This window comes from Electrona antarctica (genome assembly GCF_951216825.1).
Source record: "Electrona antarctica genome assembly, chromosome: 14".
Taxonomy (NCBI): domain Eukaryota; kingdom Metazoa; phylum Chordata; class Actinopteri; order Myctophiformes; family Myctophidae; genus Electrona; species Electrona antarctica.
The window spans coordinates 20,557,520-20,577,777 of NC_136795.1; the positions used below are offsets into that span (position 1 = coordinate 20,557,520).

Here is a 20,258-nt window from a genome sequence, read left to right on the forward strand (position 1 = left end):
ACACACGCACGCGCGCACAGAAAGAGAGAGCTGGAGAGCAGGAGGGAGAGACAGACAGACATACAGTACAGTACAGTACATACAGTACATCGGACGCACGCACGTGTAGGACGGACAGATTGACGGACGGACGGACGGACGGACAGAGAGAGAGAGAGGGGGGTAATGGGAAAGAGAGGATGAGGGAAGCAGTGAAACAGGGGAGACAGATTGGGTTGTATACACAGCAAACAATTTTAAAAAAGTGTCGATTTAACTCCCGAGAGTGTGAAAACTGTCCCCCACTGTGTGAACCACAGAGAGCTGTGTGTGTCTGCTGGCCGCGCTCCATGCCACCCTGCCAGAACCGAGTGTTTCACTGAACTCCGTGAGGGTGCAAAACGGAACCAAACGGACCCGTACGGTTCTATTTTGCCCCTTACGGGTCCGTTGGGTTCCATTTGCACCCTCTCAGAGTTAAAGAATCAGCCCTGGAGAGATGGAGGAGCTTGTGGCAGATGGTGTGGACAACACATTGGAGGGGATTTAGGGGGATTAATTTACTTTGATCATTTTTGTTAGAGATTAGTAATTAACAGTAACACAGGATTCGTGGCATGGCGGACTGTGATAACACCCCTCCACGCCATCGACTTTTTTGATTATGAAAAGAAAACATATATGAAGTGATTGAGCTACACAGCAGCACAGCCATTACAATCAGCCACATCATTTAAACTTTAAATGATGCGTGAAGTGGTCCTTTCAATTTTAAACGACCGCTTCACTTTTCAACCTACCTTCATATAATTAGTCCTCACTAATGTTCATGATAAAATGCCACATTTTTTTCTACTCGGTCTGTATCATAGTAGGCCTGTGGGCAGTTCAGAGACCAGTGACATCATCGATGGGGAATCCAAGCTAATAGAAACTGCAGGCTTTCTATTCCTGAAAAGTTGCAATGCGATAATGGAAGCCATCATTCTCACGATAATAAAAATCTAAATATTTAAAAAAATATATCTTGTTTAAAGCAAGAAATCTGTTTAACGATGATGAACTGACCACAGCCCTCCTATGAGACATACTGAACATAAAACAATTGTGGTATATTATCATGAACATTAGTTAGGACCAATTATATGAAGATAAGTTGAAAAGTGGTGAAGTGGTCATTCCAGGTGTGGAACACATTAATGTATTTGTATAACCCTGTTACAATACAATAAGATGATTAATGGACCATTCTGCATTATGAGTACTTTTACGTTTAGTGTCAATGCTTTGGTATCTTTACTGTATCGTCACATTCTGAATGTACTACTTCCTAACCACTGGTTCTGTAGGTTTTATTAATCTTGCAATCATTGCGCTCTCTCTCTCTCTCTCTCTCTCTCTCTCTCTCTCTCTCTCTCTCTCTCTCTCTGCACGGGCGTGTCACAGGAACAGATGCCGGCGACGGAGCCCTTGTCACCTCCGGATGTCCCTGACAGCCAGCGGCCAGCCAGATCGCTCTCCAAGAACTCCACACGCAGGTGCCGAAACACACACACACACACACACACACACACACACACACACACACACACACGTCACACACACACACACACACACACACACACACACACACACACACACACACACACACACACACACACACACACACACCCACACCTGAGTGCACAATATGGCCTGCACAGTGTGAGTCCAGCAGCACACCCACACTCAATATGTTCTTATAAGCTGGCCTAGCTGTTTCGTAACACACGCTCACAACGCCAGTCAGTGTTCATTTTACTCTTGGGTTCATTAAAGCCCCATTTATGCTTAACCTCATGCACAGCAGCATAAAACAATAGACTTACAAGCTCACACAATGCAACGCGACGCCGATGTACGAGAGAACATAAATCGGGGCTTAACTCTGTGTGCAAACAAAAGGCTAGCCGCTAGTCAATATGTCTCCCTTTACTTCATAAAACTGTGACTGCACTGCACCAGGGGGACAAAACGGAAGGACCAAAAAATGTCCCCTTCCTGTACTGTAGGCTACTGCATTGGTTCTCAAAGTGGGGTTCGGGGACCCCTAGGGGTCCTTGGGGTGGGTTTCCAGGGGCGTCCCCAGCTAAACTAGATAATAATTATAGCGTCTCAATCTTAAGCTTTTTGTCCATATTTTATACTTTGTGCCACACTGCAAGTTGTAGTACATCTACTATTGTATCTAAAAATGGTTGGAAAATGTTGAATGATTTTGATTGATTGTGTGTGTGTATGTGTGTGTTTGTGCGTGTGCGTGTGCGTGCGTGTGTCAGGCTGAGCCAGGGTCCAGTGTGCTTGCAGGACTTCAAACTGATGGCGGTGCTGGGAAGGGGACACTTTGGAAAGGTACAGTACTGTTAACAAAAACTTCACACCAACTGTAATGGTTTAATTACCACGTTACCAGGCTAATACTGTACATGCTGTCTTTCTGTGCATCACCGGCATAGAAACTCAGCATGTCATTGTCACGATAGCTTCAGCTCAGTAGGGGGGACTGCCTATAATGCCTATAATTATGGGCGGCTGTGGCTCAGGAGGTAGAGCAGGTGGTCCAATGATCCATGGGTCGGCGGTTCGAATCCCGGCTCCTCCTGTCTAGCTACATGTTGAAGTGTCGAAGTGTGTGAATGTGAAGTGAGGACGCTGGCGTCGACTGTTCGCCGCTTCACCTTCCAATGTATGAACAAAGGGGCGCCTTGAGTAACCATTTAGTGCATAGAAAAGCGCTATAAAATGCAATCCATTATTATTATTATAACTCCGACATCTCATTACTCCGACTCAGTTGCTTCGTGTGCGGTTAGGGATAGGGTTAGTAGTATTTTATCATACTGACATGATAAAATTGATAAATGCTGTGATTAAAACTACAGTAACACATTATTGGTCTGTGTTACGGTGTGACAGGTGTTGCTGTCGGAGTACAAGCGCTCGGGCAGTATGTATGCCATCAAGGCCCTGAAGAAGGGAGACATTGTGGCGCGAGATGAAGTCGACAGGTAAAACTCACCGGGTTTGCTCACTCAACACAACGCGCCGATTATCACGTCATTCTATATGGAAGCATGTTGTAGCAACTCATAATGTAATAATGGTTCATGATGTAACAAACTAAACATTTTATAAAAGCTCATAATGTAATAACATAATGAGCGCAAAACCTAATAAAGGATTTAATGTAATAATGTAGTAATGTGTTACATTAAGAACCGCACAGAGTCGCTAATACTGTAATAATACTGCATCATAATAATCAGTATCATGTCTGGACCCCACTGTTCTAATGTATAACCACATCTCTCCTTTATCTACCCCTGCACCCCCCCCCCCCTCTCTCTCTCTCTCTCTGTGTTCAGTCTGATGTGTGAGAAGAGGATCTTTGAGACGGTGAACATCTCCCGCCACCCGTTCCTGGTCAACCTGTTTGCGTGTTTCCAGACGCCGGAGCACGTGTGCTTCGTCATGGAGTACACGGCCGGCGGCGACCTCATGATGCACATCCACACCGACGTCTTCACCGAGCCGCGCTCCGTGTGAGTGTGTGTGTGTGTGTGTGTTTTTTTATATATATTTTTTATATCCTGTATTTACCCAGGGTAGTAGCTGAGCACAAGTGCTCATTTTCAGCAACGCCCTGCACATAGAGATTTTAGAGTATATATTAATAGAGACGGCACCCGGAGGAAACCCTGAGGCGAAATGAACATAGTGGCCGAATTTGGTATTGCAGCACTGGGCCAGAGCTGGTCCGTTGACTATCATTGCGCACGTTCATGATGACACGTGAACGCTGTTTCATACGTGAACGCGTGCAATGATAGTCAACAGCCAGCGCGTTCATGTGTTTGGCCCAATCCATCCCAGAATGCACTATGTTCCTACCCGGAAGGAGGAGTAAAATCGCCTCATGCGCTTTTGAGCAACTTAATGCAAGTGGATGGGAGGAGAAATCCGGTTCCGTCTCTTTTAATATATACTCTAAGATAGAGACACACAGACAGACAAACACATTAAAACCTGGGAGCTGACCAGTACAACCACAGCAGCACTGGAGCAGTTGGGGGTTCAGTGCCTTGCTCAAGGGCACTTCAGCCGTGCGTGCGTGCGTGCGTGCGTGCGTGCGTGCGTGCGTGCGTGCGTGCGTGCGTGCGTGCGTTCGTGCCTGCCAAGGTGCTTAAGTACCAGTGTCTTAAGGATGCTTATACAGCTTGGCTACAAATGTAAACTACCTGTGTTCATATTTGGAAGCCTCGGTAATGTCCATATTATAAATCAGCATGTGAGGGGCCTGCAGATTGCAGGAATTCCCAAGCCGAGAGCTAAGACAAAGGCTAAATTCTGTTCAGTGTCTGTGATAATTGGCAGTCGCCATATATGGAGAAGGCGATGCTTCCTGACTGTACCCGTATTCCTTGTAATGCAAATAAATGCAAATAAAGATATTAAATGTGTGCATGTGTGTTTCATGTCAGGTTCTACTCAGCCTGTGTGGTCCTGGGTCTGCAGTTCCTTCATGACCACAAGATAGTGTATCGGTGAGTAACTTAAGTCCTGTATTCAAAATATCCGAAATATCTTATCTCCGTAGTCTAACTTTTTATTTATTATTATGTTTTTGTAAATTGATGTCCTTAGTTGATCATACTACATTGTCACAAAAAGCAGCAGTTGCTGTTTTTTTTATATACAAAAGTATTGACATCAAAGTACTCATTACAGTATGCTGCAGAATGGTCCAGTTCACGATAATGTAATTATTAATGCATTAATGTGTTCATCACTTTAATGAGGCAGCTGTTAAAGGGTATTTTTAACCTGTACTAATATGTCATCATTTATCAGTTAAAGTTGCAGTCCATAGGTTATTTGTCATACTCGGAGGTGAACCGGGTTCCCCGCGCAAGTGCCGCCAACATTTCTACTGCTGATCTACTACAGAGACCAGTTTTGACTGAATAAATAATTTGTGCTTTTTCAGCTTCATGTAATAGCACTTTTAAACCAGTAGAGGTCCTACACGACCACAGGGATTTCGCCCACCCTCACCACAGGGGTGGAGGAAGGAGGGAAACCAACCACAAACACAAACTATATTTGAACACAGCACAACAGATTGGTTTAAATAATCAGAAGGGAGTTCCAGCCGCTCCTCTAGCCTATGGCAGGCCAGTCTGGTGCATCTCAGAGGCAGGACAGGTTACAGGAGAAAAGGAGGCACTGGAGCAACTCAGACAGTTTAAGCCCTTATTTTATTATCAGGGTGCAAGTAAAAAAGCGACAACGTTTCGATGTATCAGTCACATCTTCGTCAGGTCATGTGGTGTAAATAATGTTTTTATTCCACACACAAAAATGTTAGGATTGCACCTTTAATACGTGCGCTGTATTACTAATATAAATCTGCAAAGTAGTAACTACAAATAAAAGTATAATATTTGCCTCTGAGATGTAGAAGCATAAAATATCAAGAAATTGATAAACTCAATTATAGTAAAAAAGATCACACCCGTGTGAACTTTGTGGTGGTGCAAGGTCTTATATATCATCAACTATAAAGATTGATTATATAGAGATTGATTCACTCTGACGTGATATCTGTGATGTCAGTGAGAGTAACCATGCTCGTTTTTTTGGTTGCTAACCATAGCAACCATGCTCGTTTTTTTGGTACGAACAAACACGGACGGGTACACGGGTACAAAGCCAGTTGTTGGAGTGGTTTGCACCACTCAAAAATCACACCCGTGTGAACTGAGTGGTTCAAGGTCTTATATAGTCTGATCAGCTATGTCAGTGACGTCACACACTAACCATAGTAACCATGCTCACCTTTGCACGGACACGTACACAGGTACACGGACACGTACACAGGTACACAAACATACAGACAAAGCTGGTTGTTGGAGTGGTTTGCACCACTCAAAAATATACTGTATGTCAAAATTGTACAGTACAGTACAGTACAGTACAGTACAGTACAGTACAGTACTCGAGTAAATCCTTATTTACTTTCCACCAATGCCCCCCCCCCACCTCTCTCTCTCTCTCTCTCTCTCTCTCTCTCTCTCTCAGGGACCTGAAGTTGGACAACCTGTTGCTTGACACTGAGGGCTTTGTGAAGATTGCAGATTTCGGGCTGTGTAAAGAAGGTGATTTACTGATTGTCATCTTCGCATAGAACTAGTGTTCCTCATTTTCCTGGGGACCCCCTGGCACCCCTTCCAAGGACCCCTGGGGACCCCCTGGCACCCCTTCCAAGGACCCCTGGGGACCCCCTGGCACCCCCTTCCAAGGACCCATGGGGACCCCCTGGCACCCCCTTCCAAGGACCCCTGGGGACCCCCTGGCACCCCCTTCCAAGGACCCCTGGGGACCCTCTGGCACCCCTTCCAAGGACCCCTGGGGACCCCCTGGCACCCCCTTCCAAGGACCCCTGGGGACCCCCTGGCACCCCCTTCCAAGGACCCATGGGGACCCCCTGGCACCCCCTTCCAAGGACCCCTGGGGACCCCCTGGCACCCCCTTCCAAGGACCCCTGGGGACCCTCTGGCACCCCTTCCAAGGACCCCTGGGGACCCCCTGGCACCCCTTCCAAGGACCCCTGGGGACCCCCTGGCACCCCCTTCCAAGGACCCCTGGGGACCCTCTGGCACCCCTTCCAAGGACCCCTGGGGACCCCCTGGCACCCCCTTCCAAGGACCCCTGGGGACCCCCTGGCACCCCTTCCAAGGACCCCTGGGGACCCCCTGGCACCCCTTCCAAGGACCCCTGGGGACCCCCTGGCACCCCCTTCCAAGGACCCCTGGGGACCCCCTGGCACCCCTTCCAAGGACCCCTGGGGACCCCCTGGCACCCCTTCCAAGGACCCCTGGGGACCCCCTGGCACCCCCTTCCAAGGACCCCTGGGGACCCTCTGGCACCCCTTCCAAGGACCCCTGGGCGATCCCCGGACCACCCTTGGAGAAGCACTGAATTAAGGTCCTTTCAAACGGGCAGCGATGAACGCAGACTTTGTCGCCTGGATCAACGACAGGTCTGCTCAAGAGGAGTGCGACAATGCAAGCGTATAAAAAAAGCTAAACAGAATCCAGGTGTGGTGAGTCGCGGGCGTGTGCGCGTTAAATCACTGCCCGTTTGAAAGGACCTTTAGCGAATACTCGCTTCCTCTGCATCTCCCTCTCTGTTCTCACCCCTTGCTCTCTTCACCTCCTCCACCCCCCCCTCTCCGCCCTTTCATTACAGTGTAGCCTATAAGACCATCTTCTATGTTGCTTAATATGCCGCCCCCCCTCTGCAATTTGGAAAATAGCCCATAAATCCATGCTCCGGATTGGTAGCAACAGAGCAGAACAGAACATTGAAGCACGTGGACCTCCCAAAGACGGGCAACGCTGGATAAGCGATTATGCCACTCCCCGGGCTGATCTCAAATGTAAAATGGGTGACCAACCAAGTTCTATTGCAGAGTGTTGGCTATAGCTTTGGGCGAGTGAGGCCCCCCCTGCTGGAGGCCCCCCCGCGGTGCATCGCTTGCGGAACCTCCCGTACGTCAGTGTTAAAAGTGTGAAGTGAGGGGCGCTCTTATCATCATACATCACCATACATCACATTCCGTGCTCAACCAATCAAATCATCACAAATATCACGCCGGCCAATCACAATTTGCGTCCTCACCTTCGTCTTCAATGTTTGCGTTTACACAAACCCTCAAAGCTGGGCATAGGAGGGGTTAGCGCCCCTCAAAAATGATAATAAGTAAAGCCTTTTTTATGTCAGTTAACTAACATCATAACCTTGCTCTCTCCACCCTTCAGGCATGGGTTACGGGGACAGGACCAGCACGTTCTGTGGGACCCCAGAGTTCCTGGCTCCTGAGGTGCTGACGGACACGTCTTACACCAGAGCGGTGGACTGGTGGGGCCTGGGCGTCCTCATCTACGAGATGCTGGTGGGAGAGGTGAGGAGGACGCAGACATGGACCCACAAGATTGATTTCGTCGAGTAAAACTATGAAAAAAAATCACACCCGTTTGAAGTGTATTATCATCGTACATCATCATACATCATCTCATTCTGGCCAATCACAATTTGCGTCCTCACCTTCGTCATAAATGTTTGTGTTACGCAATTTTTGTGTTTACACAAACACTCAATATTGTCCATTCATCGTCAATGGCATTTATTGTTTTTGTAAGGACAACATTTGGGTTACACACACCAAAAGCTGGACCTAGGAGGGGTTATCGCCCCTCAAAAATAATTATGTTCTTTGACTACCTTTTTTTTCCTGGTAAGCTATGATGACTAAAACTAAGACTAAATATATTAACTATTTTGTCAGCAACTAGACTAAAATGTTAGGGAGGGACTAGTGGAGAAGAGATCCACATACTGTACAACTAAAAGACAAAAACTTGTTTTAGTCGACGAAAGTAACACTGCGTGGTGCGTTTGTCTCAGTCTCCGTTCCCAGGCGACGATGAGGAGGAGGTGTTTGACAGCATAGTGAACGACGAGGTGCGCTACCCTCGCTTCCTGTCCACAGAGGCCATCGGCATCATGAGACGGGTGAGACCTTCTAAACACACACACACACACACACACACACACACACACACACACACACACACACACACACACACACACACACACAACCACCACCACACTCACACCTGGCCTGGGTGAGACCTTAAACACACCCACCACCACCACACTCACACCTGGCCTGGGTGAGACCTTAAACACACCCACCACCACCACACTCACACCTGGCCTGGGTGAGACCTTAAACACACCCACCACACTCACACCTGGCCTGGGTGAGACCTTAAACACACCCACCACCACCACACTCACACCTGGCCTGGGTGAGACCTTAAACACACCCACCACCACCACACTCACACCTGGCCTGGGTGAGACCTTAAACACACCCACCACCACCACACTCACACCTGGCCTGGGTGAGACCTTAAACACACCCACCACCACCACACTCACACCTGGCCTGGGTGAGACCTTAAACACACCCACCACCACCACACTCACACCTGGCCTGGGTGAGACCTTAAACACACCCACCACCACCACACTCACACCTGGCCTGGGTGAGACCTTAAACACACCCACCACCACCACACTCACACCTGGCCTGGGTGAGACCTTAAACACACCCACCACCACCACACTCACACCTGGCCTGGGTGAGACCTTAAACACACCCACCACCACCACACTCACACCTGGCCTGGGTGAGACCTTAAACACACCCACCACCACCACACTCACACCTGGCCTGGGTGAGACCTTAAACACACCCACCACCACCACACTCACACCTGGCCTGGGTGAGACCTTAAACACACCCACCACCACCACACTCACACCTGGCCTGGGTGAGACCTTAAACACACCCACCACCACCACACTCACACCTGGCCTGGGTGAGACCTTAAACACACCCACCACCACCACACTCACACCTGGCCTGGGTGAGACCTTAAACACACCCACCACACTCACACCTGCCTGGGTGAGACCTTCTAAACACACACCCACCACCACACTCACACCTGGCCTGGGTGAGACCTTAAACACACCCACCACCACACTCACACCTGGCCTGGGCAACATTGTTGAGTTGAGAGCTGTAAGGGTTCATTTGGTTCCTCACTCGCAGTCATTTACTGTAGCTTGGGACCCCCTGGAACCCCCCCAAGGACCCCTAGAGGTCCCCACACCTCACTTTGAGAACCGACTGTCTACTCCTCCAGGAAATGTAGACGTCTTCACATGACCCTTTTTCCTAAATTTAGGGTAACGTACGTTGATACTATATCATTGTGGTGCAGTGCATGAGAAGGGTTCCATCAGTTGTTGTTTGTTTCGTAGCTGCTGAGAAGGAATCCTGAACGGCGTCTGGGCTCTGGAGAGAAAGACGCTGAGGATGTGAAGAAACAACCATTCTTCAGGGTGAGAGTCTCTACCGATCTACAAGCTCACAACATGTCGACGTAGATCGTCTATTTGAATTATTTTAAAATGTTTTTCAAAATAGTAAAAAAAAAAGTCAAAGAAGTTTAGGGATAAGGGGTAAGGCTTGTACGAAGATAGGGTCCTAGGCATAGAGGGGGAAACCAGGGGGCCAAGACCCCTGTGAGACCCCGGTCAACAAAGTACTGTATATAGTACTGTACGTAGCTATTAAGTGGTTAAATAATATCATGTGATTGGTCCCCTCTTTTTTTGCCCTCAACACTTGTGGCCCTATCCCGAATCTCTTATCTCGCTGGATATTCACCTATTTTTATTATTGATCATTATAGAGCACCGAAGTCCTGACGTCACTGCCCTCTACTACCAGTAGAGGGCAGTGAGCGCCATGGTTCATGTATGTTTTTATAAGCATTGTACTCTCCATAGGGGGATTTTAGATCGCCTCATATAAGAACTGTGTTTGAAAAATAAACCGATCACCCCGGCCTTTTCACTCATATGGATATGAAGCATCGACTGAAGGTGGAAATGTCCAAATATACCCAAAGAGTAACAAAATAAGCGTTAGAAACGAGCCAAACAACCCAGAGACTACATTTCCGGGTAGGCTGCTTCTGCCCGCAGCCTGTCGCACAACAGAAACTGAACGTTAATTACGTTTATTTTTATTTTTATTTTATTGATATATAATGTATCGTGGTTAGTACGAGTCGAGTCACCACCAGCTGAGCTTACGTCAACAAGGAATCTCAGGAACGCAATATGTTGACAGCTGGGCGTGACGTATATGCTCAGCGACATTGCATTCATATGTAGTTTCAAGGCTTTTGCGGTCACATTAATTCAATTTTCTCTAGAAACTGGCTGTATCAAATATGAATGGACATCATTAACGACGCACAGCCACTCCCCTGACAGAAACGCCGAGGTGGTCGGTTTATTTTTCAAACACAGTTCTTATATGAAGCGACCTAAAATCGCCGTTTGGGGATCTCAATGCAAATAAACAAATACATGAACCTGGAGATTGACACCCTCTACTGAAAGTGACGTCAGACTTCGGAGCTCTATTATTGTCTCCACCAGGCCGAAGGCATGGGGAGAGAGTATGTTTTACTCCTCCAGATTCTGTACAAAAATCCCTGACCTGCCCTGGTGGAGACCTGTGCCCCGAGGGCTTATCTAGTTTGTATTGATATAATTCCAAAACTGTTTTCAGGACTATAACTATATCAATTTAAACTATATATATATACTATATGCCTCAGCCTAGTAGAAAAGTCTGTGAAAGATTTCACATAAATTGCATGCTGCGTTCATGATTTGAGGCTTTTTGTTCAAAACGGGCCAATCCTGCAAACTTTGAAAGCCAATGTTAGCCAATTAGGATGGAATATGAAATATCTTGTCTTGAACACATGACTATAGAGATAGTGTGTAATGATTTGCGGGATTTTTGGACAGAATATGGAGGAGTAATATAAATAAATGTGTTTTTCAAAACCTGGTGGTGCTATAACAGGTTCATCATTGGCATCCAGGGAGTGTGCGTTCAAATTTGTCACCGACAGGGTTAACGGTGCCGGAGATTAGCTGGTAACAGACGGACGGACGCACACACACACACACACAGACGGACACACAGACGGAAGTGCAAAACACACTCTCTCCCCATGCCTTCGGCCTGGTGGAGACAAAAATGGCAAAACTAGCAGGTCGTCAAGCTCAAAATGCACTCCACGCCGCATTTCGAGCTTGTGGATATGCTACTTTTTTATTTTTATTTTTTTTATTATTTTTTTATAATCTTGTTATTCAGAGTGCCATACAGTCATGAAAAACATGCTTTACATTTCAGTTTACAATATGCACCTCTTTTTATTAAACACTGGCTGGTCCTGTGTCTCTCCTTTCAGACCATGGACTGGGAGGCGCTCCTCCAGAGGAAGCTGCCGCCACCGTTCGTCCCCACCGTCAGCAGCAAGGAGGACGTGAGCAACTTCGACGAGGAGTTCACGGCCGAGCGGCCCGCCCTCACGCCGCCCCGCGAGCGCCGCTCGCTCTCCCGCAAGGACCAGGACTGCTTCAAGGACTTCGACTACGTCTCTGAACTCTGCTAGTGGGTGCCGCAGGTCAGGCGGGACGGGGGACGGTGGGGGGATGTCGGAGCCCCTGCCCCCCTTACCCCCATCCTACCAAGACTATGATCTGGCTGGAGGGGGGGGGGGGGGAGACTTTTTAAAAAGCCACACCGATCGTGTGGTAGGGGGAGGGCTGTTCAGAAAGTGGGTTGTGCACATCCAGTTCGTCGCTGGTGCTGACACAGTCAAAAACAGCATTTCTCCCAAGTGTTTACTTTAAAAAACACTTTCGGACTTTCGGACACAATTGTCCATCACCTGATGAAGGTCCATTGTGGCCCAAACGTTGTACCACCTGTACAAGTTTTTCTGATGAAAAAAATGATTCGAAATTGAACAGCATGTCTGCGTGCGCTACAGTACGAGACAATCTGCTATCCTTTGCTGAGGCGTGGCAAAGGTTCCAGAAGAAAGGGGAGGGATGATGATCACCAACACAGATTGACCATGTGACCCAACGGGCGGTCTTGGAAGGGTTTTGGGATCCGACTTATTAAGCGATCCGACCTTTCTCCGGCTTCCCACTGCATAGACTTAACAGGGCTGTGGTGACTGCATTACTGGAATGAACCAAGACCTCAGACAGCAGTCCCATCTACAGTATTTGTACGCCGTTGTATGCTGCGTTATGAAGTGATCTGCAGTCTGCTCATTCCTCGTTTTCCCAAACGCTAGCACACAAGCCTATCATTGCCCTGTCTCTGTTTGTTTGTTTGTTGCTGCCTAAATGTCTGGGAGAGTAAAAACACCAGCGGTTAAAATACTTGCACCGCGAATAGCGCATCTTCAAGCTCACAACTGAGCGTATATACGTCTGGTACTGTATGTTCGGTGTGAGACTCTGGCGCGCAGCTGAGCATAAATCAGGCGTTAGTCTTTGTTTCCTGTCTCATGAATGTGTCATCATATCGTCGCTGTCAGGTGGAAAACCTCATGTGTCCAAATGGGGTCCTTTATTATCATAAAACAAAGCGACTAATGTAGTGACTTTGTGTCACAATGTGTCACTTTGCGACACTTTTGTGGGCTTGTAGAGCTGCTATTTTCACTACTTTTGTTTTTGTATGACACTCTTGTGTATGATGAAGTACTGTAGGGCATTAATTTACGGAAGAAAACATAAAATGTTGAAATATGGAGATAAAAGGTGTCTGCCCGACAGAAACCATATTGCTTGTTTTCCCCACTATGGGGAATGCCTGTGGACAGGAGCATAGATATATAAGAAAGCTAGATGGCTCACCCGCGCTCTGGCCAATGGAGAGCGACGTTGCTACGTGGCGGCTTACTTACTCTTACTTCAGGGCAGCATAACATTGTGTCTATGGGTACTTTTAAATAACCATAACTTGCTCAATTTTCAACCGTACTGTACTGTAGCCCCGAAGCAAGATGGCGGGTGAACTACGTCAGAGACTCCGCCTTGAGCCATCTAGCCTTTATATATCTATGGACAGGAGGACCCAGCCTGTGATTAGCGAGACGGGAGAAGGGGCTCGTTTTGCACTTCCTACTTCCGGGCCCCTTCCCTACTTTCTTTACAGGTGTTACTGATGATACTGATTAAGGCTCTGTTCCATTTAGTGTACAGTGGTTCTAAAACTTTTATTTTAAGGACCTTAAGATTCTACAATGTAACACTCTGAGAGTGTTTTCAGTGAGCCACATGCACAATAGCAGCACCCTGACTCTGTTTGATCAGAATTGAACAGAGCCTTAATTAGTATCATCGGTAACACTTGTGGAGGAAGGAAGTAGGGAAGGGGCCCGGACGTACAGTAGGAAGAGTTATTCTGTGTGCATAGAACCTATTCCGTCCATTGCGGTTTGCCAACTCCGATGGCACGTCCATTGTGCCACTCGCCGCGGGCACAATGGATTTAACATCCCCTCAGTGGCTTTCTTGCACCACTCGCCCACACCACTAGAGGGAGCTCATGTATTGAGTTAAGTGGTAGGCTATTTTGTTTGGAAGGAGGGCAGAAAGACAGCGAGAGATGATGGGCCCTATTTTTGTCAGTGCTGAACCCCTTATCCCTCAACACGTTGTGAGCTTGTAGATCGGCTATTTTAACTATTCTACCATGTGTTCAAAAATAGTAAAAAAGGCAAAGACGTTTAGGGATTAGGGGTTTAGCACTGACGAAAATAGGGCCCCATGTGTGAAACCGCAGGTGCTGTTTTGCGACGTGTGCATTTGCGTGTGCCGTGAGTGTACTGCCATGCAGTCTACCTGCCATCCTCGGGGGCGTCATGCAATGTTTCATCCTGTTAAAGAGCTTCATTTGAAAAGCTGTGTGGGCCGTGATTCCTATGTCTTTCTCTCTGGTTTGACCTCCCGTGTTTGTTCTGTCACTTGTCAATTCATGCTGCCGACATGTTTTGAAAACTCAGTAAAGATGTGAACCTAAATGGTCAGGTTATTTATTTTCAGTATTTGTCATGCATATACAGTATATATCTGTACAATACACACATATGCTATATTATAGATAGATGAATGGGCTATTTGGGGGATGGGGTCAACCGCTGCTGTGAGCTTTGTTTCCATACAGTATCTACAAACCGAGATGTTCCTGGAGGAGTGGAAAGGTGCCTGGACTAGATTTGGGGTTAATCTTCAAACCATTGGACATATCATCACAGAGTGTAGGCCTATTGTACACGCTGCTAGTTAACCAAGGAAGTAGGCCTACCTCTCACTTTTATCATTCTCCTGATTCTAGTTTCATGATGAATATTGTAGGTGCTAACTCTTATTTCGACTGCAGTTCGCATTTACTATGAAATCGTGCTTTTCCAGTCGGTGTCAGTCACTCAATATCCCCATACATGGGATGAAATCGTGCCTTTCCCGTCAGTCACTCATTATCCCCATATATGGGAATGCTGTATACTGTATATGGTCTCGTGACATCATCAGGGATGGAGATCCCTGATGTCATAGTAAATGTGTCCTGCTGTCACAATTAAGCCCATGCATATATGGAGATCCCTGGTCATCAATATTGGCCAGCAACTCCACATCTGACCTCAAACCTCATTCAAACCCTTAGATCTCCATATGGATATACCGGTATGTCGGAACCTGTTCCATATGTTGATCCTTCCCCATCCATCCTTCCTCTTCGATGTCTCCCTTTTGACTGATACCTGTCCATTCAAACTCTAGACGGGCCTGCCCCAAAGTTATTAGTGCAGCCGCATATGTCCAAACCTGTTACTACTACAAAAACAGCAAAAGTAGCAGATCTGCAAGCTCAAAATGCTATGCGAAGCAGCACGTTTTGAGCTTGTAGATCTGCTTATTTGAGTGTGGAGATCTGCTTTTGTGTGATGCACGTAGTATGATCAAGTAGGGCATTAATTTATGAAAAAAAAGACAAAGTAAAAATATGGAGATAAGAGGTATAGGGCAGTATTATGCGTGTCTTAGTAAGTACCAGGTCTTATGACTTAACCTAAGACCTGGAGGCGTGGTCAATGCTGTTTGGCCACTCAGAATAGCCAAATGGCATTGATCACGCCTCCAGGTCTTAAGTTAAGTAATACGACCTGGTACTTAAGACACGCAAAATACAGCCCACAGAGTTTTACTGAGGTTAAGATTAGGAATAAATGTAGGGTTAGGCATAGTTTTACGGAGGTTAAGATTAGGAATAAGGTTAGATTTAGGCATAGTTTTATTGAGGTTACGTTTAGGAATACCTGCCGGCCACCGTTCCGAGGTCGTCGAAATTTGACCCGGGCTGAGCGTGTTTTGGGGTGATACGTTACATACAAATATAAAGCTTATAAAACAGAGTCAGCTGGCAGTCGACAACAAACCCTTTTAGGGGGAAGCTAAGCTACAAAATAGGCTACAGCACTATAACCACTTAAACCTAGGAGCACAGCACACAACCCGCAATGTACAGTGTATATGTATACTGTAGAAATCTCCCTGATCCAGTCCAGGTTTGAATGCGTTGTTAATATAGCAATGCTATAGCAACCATAGATAACCTGTGTGAACCTAGAAAGATCTGACCCGTACACAAACTTGAATTTGAAATTTTTAATTTAGAGAACTATTGTGCGCTGGAGTGAGCCCACAAATACTGTATGAAGCCTAAAATGTACTCATTCCACGCCAAACATCTTGTTGAAAAATCATCTTGCTTTTTTATACAGTAGTGTGTTATGGTGCGTAAAGCCCACTCTCTCTCTCTGTATCAATACAAGCTAACTGGCTATTCATAGTTGAGTGACCATTGGTTTCTATTGAGAGAGAGACTGTCACACAACGATGAGTTGAATTGCATGATTTTAGAAGCAATGCATTGCCGACTATAACCTCTTTAATATGTAGGCCTATTTATTAACCCACAATTGAATGTTTACATTTAATTTACTTGCATAATGTGGACACTTAGGGCAGTATTATGCGTGTCTTAAGTACCAGGTCTTATGACTTAACTTAAGACCTGGAGGCGTGGTCAATGCTGTTTGGCCACTCAGAATAGCCAAATGGCATTGATCACGCCTCCAGGTCTTAAGTTAAGTAATAAGACCTGGTACTTAAGACACGCATAATACTGCCCTTAATGTTTTCATAATACTACATTTACTTTGCAGACGTTACCTCACCTCTGTGATTTAGTGAATTACTCCAAAGTTCTATTTGTACTGCTGTTATGCTATATGCTTGACTCAGTGGGAAACACTCATCTGTAAGCATATTGATATCCAGATATGATGAACCGTCCGATGTACAGTTGACCGACTGTATGTGCGAAATGATATGAGATGCATGCTGTTAGTCTGTCTGTTAATCTTTGTTTTCATATCTGCTATAGGGATGGCATATATCCGCTGTTCATGCTGATCCTCACCCCTTTGGTTTAGATGGAGACTCTAGGGACCATTCAGATGGTCAACCTAGATCACAACAATAGAAATAGAAGGACATGGCGGGCAGTGGGTATATACACTGTACAGTATATTGTACCCACAGACATACACGCAACTTCAACTGTATTAACGTGGGCATCTCTGAGCCTGTGTGATGTCATGGTGACATAGGTCTAATAGGTGCCTATATGACCTGACTTTCATTTCTGTTTTCAGTGTGTGAAATGGCGTCTGCCGGGCTTCTCTCTGAAGAACAGCTGCTCTGTTCCATCTGCCTGGGTGTGTTCACTGACCCAGTCACCATCGCGTGTGGACACAACTACTGCAAAACCTGCATCAAACATTGCTGGAATCAACCCAATGCTGAACATTGGTTTTGTCCGACATGTAAAAGGAAATTCGTCAAGAGACCAAAAGTCTCCGTCAATACTTTGATTTCCGAGTTGGCCAATCTGTACAGGAAGTCGCAGATGCAACCCGCCGAGCCAGACGAAGTCTCCTGCGACGTCTGCACCGAGTACATCAAGCTCAAAGCCCTGAAGTCCTGCCTGGTGTGTCTCACCTCCTACTGTGAGACTCACCTGGAGCGTCATCAAACGGTCCCGGCGTTAAAACGCCACCAACTGATCGACCCTGTAAAGAACCTGGAGAACGTCATGTGTCAGAAACACGACAGACCTCTGGAGCTGTTCTGCAAGACCGACCACACGTGTGTGTGTCAGATCTGCACCGAGTCAGACCACAAGTCACATCAAATTGTATCCCTGGAAGAGGAATGTGAAGGAAAGAAGGCTGAGCTGAGAGAGAGAGAGGCTGAAGTTCAGCAGATGATCCAGGAGAGACAACTGAAAATGCAGGAGGTCAAACACTCTGTTGAGCTCAGCAGGAAAGAGACGGACCAAGGCGTAGCAGATAGCGTGCAAGCCTTCACTGATCTGAATAGCTTTATTGAAGAGGAGCACAAAACAACGGAGAAACAGGCCGAAGGCTTCATTAAAGGGCTACAAGGGGACATCGCCAAGTTAGAGAAGAGAAGCACTGAGCTGAAGCAGCTCTCACACACTACAGATCGCTTCCACCTCCTCCAGAACTTCACATCCATCAACTCCCCTCCACCCACCAAGAACTGGACTGCGGTCAGCATTCATCAGTCTTCATATGTGGGAAGTGTCAGGGCAGCTGTGGCTCAGTTCAACCAAGAGATGGAGAAGCTGCGTGATGCTGCTCGAGTTAAGGAGAGTCCAGCAGTATGCAGTGGATGACGTGTGCACCCTGATAAAGCAGATCCCTGACAGTGGCCCTCAGAAGGAAGGGATTAATCATACCGAGACCCAACAACTGCTCTATGGGCACGCAATGTCGCCTTCAGATCCGCTAATCTGAGGGACACTCGGGCAGTGCTCCAGCAAACCATCAGGAGAGCCAAAAGGGAGTATCGAGCCTAGCTGGAGGACAACACGGCAGGGGTGTCAGACCATTACACAGGGCTTAAAGCCCCAAAAAATCCCAAGACTGAAAATGATTTTTTGCAAATCTGCACTGATGTCATTAATGACCCCTATGAAATCCTCAGGACTGAAATCAGTCCCCAGGACTGAGAACTTTAAGCCCTGCCATTACAGACTTTAGGGCAATGGTTCTCAAACCTTTTCATGTCAAGGACCCTGAAATTGGCTGTGACCCCATCTGAAAAATAAGTAAATAAATACAAATTTAAAAAATATCTGGTATCATTTTCAAAAATATCAGATGTATAAGGTCGTAGCACGGCAAAGTGACGTGTGTTGAACTTGTAGATCTGCTATTTTTGAGTAGCCAATTAGATGCAACATATAGATAAAGTCATTACATTTATTGTGATGCTTTTGCTGCAGCACCCTGGCATGCACTGCCCCCTCCCCCTTGGTTCCCATTGGGGGCACTTTTGCACCACACAGACTAAACTGAACTGTGTTTTAGGGCGCGTTTGGAAATACCGCACTGGAGCGCACTCGCCTATTAGTTTGCATTGCACAGTGCACTCAGTGTGAGTGCTATTTAATGGACTTAATGGACTCACCTTTACATACATTTCATGCCTCTTGACATGGCATAGGATAGGATGCATTCCCTTAATTAATTATGTAATTAGTTGTTATACACTTTGTCTTTTCTCTTTTATGCTCTAATTCTAAGTATTTAAATTGCATTGCTGCATGGGCGTGGACAGAAAAGAATTTCACCCATGTTACTTGTAATGTGACAATAACAAGATTGATTGATTGATTAATTGACAACGTTCACTGCGGGAGTGTTGTGGATTATGTGTGGATTATGAGGAGGGTCAGGTGACAGGTCTCCTTTTATGATGTGGAGGCCAGAGTTCATATACTCTTACGCTGCACCTCCACTGAGAAACTATGTCCAATCTTCAGCCCCTGTGTTAATGATAATAATGATAGAATCAATCAATCAATCAATCAATCAATCAATAAATCAATCAATTTTTAGACAAAGTAGAAAGCTGTATGCTCAAGCTAATACACTGTGTCGCAAGTTCAGCGTGTTCTGTACCTGTACTTTTTAAGGCATATTGCACATCTTGTATACTGCTCTCATTTGTGGTGTCGGTATAAGCAAGAGAGCATGAGAGAACTCAAGGTGGCATATAATGATAGTATGAGGTCTGCTGCTAGGAGCTCCAAGAAGCTCCAGTGCTAGCCATATGTTTGTCGGGTTCCAACTTGTCCTGAAGTTTTAAGAAACTAAAATAAATAAAATGCAGAGCAACCGAGTCAGAAAATGACATCATTACTGCTGTGACTAACCCTGTATACAGTTTGTATAGATTCTCTTCTAAATTGTGGAAGCACTGGTGGACTATTTTAATTTAAAAAAATTGTACTGTACTTTGTGTGATTTGTACTGTCTGTACGTCTGTCTGTGTAATCCATGTAACTCGACAACCTTCAAATTCAACAAATTCGACACACGTTCCACACCACCACAGGGGGTGCAGTGGCCGGTGTCGGACCAATGGTTGTCCAGAACCATCCCAAAAAGTCCTCTGCCCGGGCTCTGGATGCCCAAATACTCTATATTTGGGCATGCCTGACAAGAAACTCCATACTGTATGGGCATAAAAGGGACACAAACATAATACGTACGTGTGTAATCCACGTAACTCGAGAGCCGTTCGCCCCACCGACTTCCAATTTGACA

At 46.4% G+C, this 20,258-nt stretch overlaps 1 protein-coding gene and 1 long non-coding RNA gene across 3 annotated transcripts in view; one reads left to right on the forward strand and one right to left on the reverse strand.

Moving 5' to 3' along the window:
• The window catches only part of pkn1b (protein kinase N1b), a 76,142-nt gene extending 63,912 nt beyond the window's left edge, over nt 1–12,230 (forward strand). For both annotated transcript variants that reach the window (XM_079520538.1, XM_079520537.1), the window contains exons 13-22: nt 1,426–1,517; nt 2,298–2,370; nt 2,935–3,026; nt 3,384–3,560; nt 4,500–4,562; nt 6,100–6,176; nt 7,842–7,984; nt 8,488–8,595; nt 9,919–9,999; nt 11,940–12,230. In XM_079520538.1, the coding sequence (XP_079376664.1) occupies nt 1,426–1,517; nt 2,298–2,370; nt 2,935–3,026; nt 3,384–3,560; nt 4,500–4,562; nt 6,100–6,176; nt 7,842–7,984; nt 8,488–8,595; nt 9,919–9,999; nt 11,940–12,143 (1,110 nt within the window). In that variant the 3' untranslated portion in view covers nt 12,144–12,230. The remainder of the gene's footprint in view (nt 1–1,425; nt 1,518–2,297; nt 2,371–2,934; nt 3,027–3,383; nt 3,561–4,499; nt 4,563–6,099; nt 6,177–7,841; nt 7,985–8,487; nt 8,596–9,918; nt 10,000–11,939) is intronic.
• A 457-nt stretch (nt 12,231–12,687) lies between these two features.
• LOC306937694 lies at nt 12,688–14,614 on the reverse strand. The gene is made up of 2 exons (XR_013791637.1): nt 13,768–14,614; nt 12,688–13,735 (listed from the first exon to the last, which is right to left on the reverse strand). It is a non-coding gene; the product is annotated as an uncharacterized lncRNA (long non-coding RNA).
• Between the last annotated feature and the right edge of the window lie 5,644 nt (nt 14,615–20,258).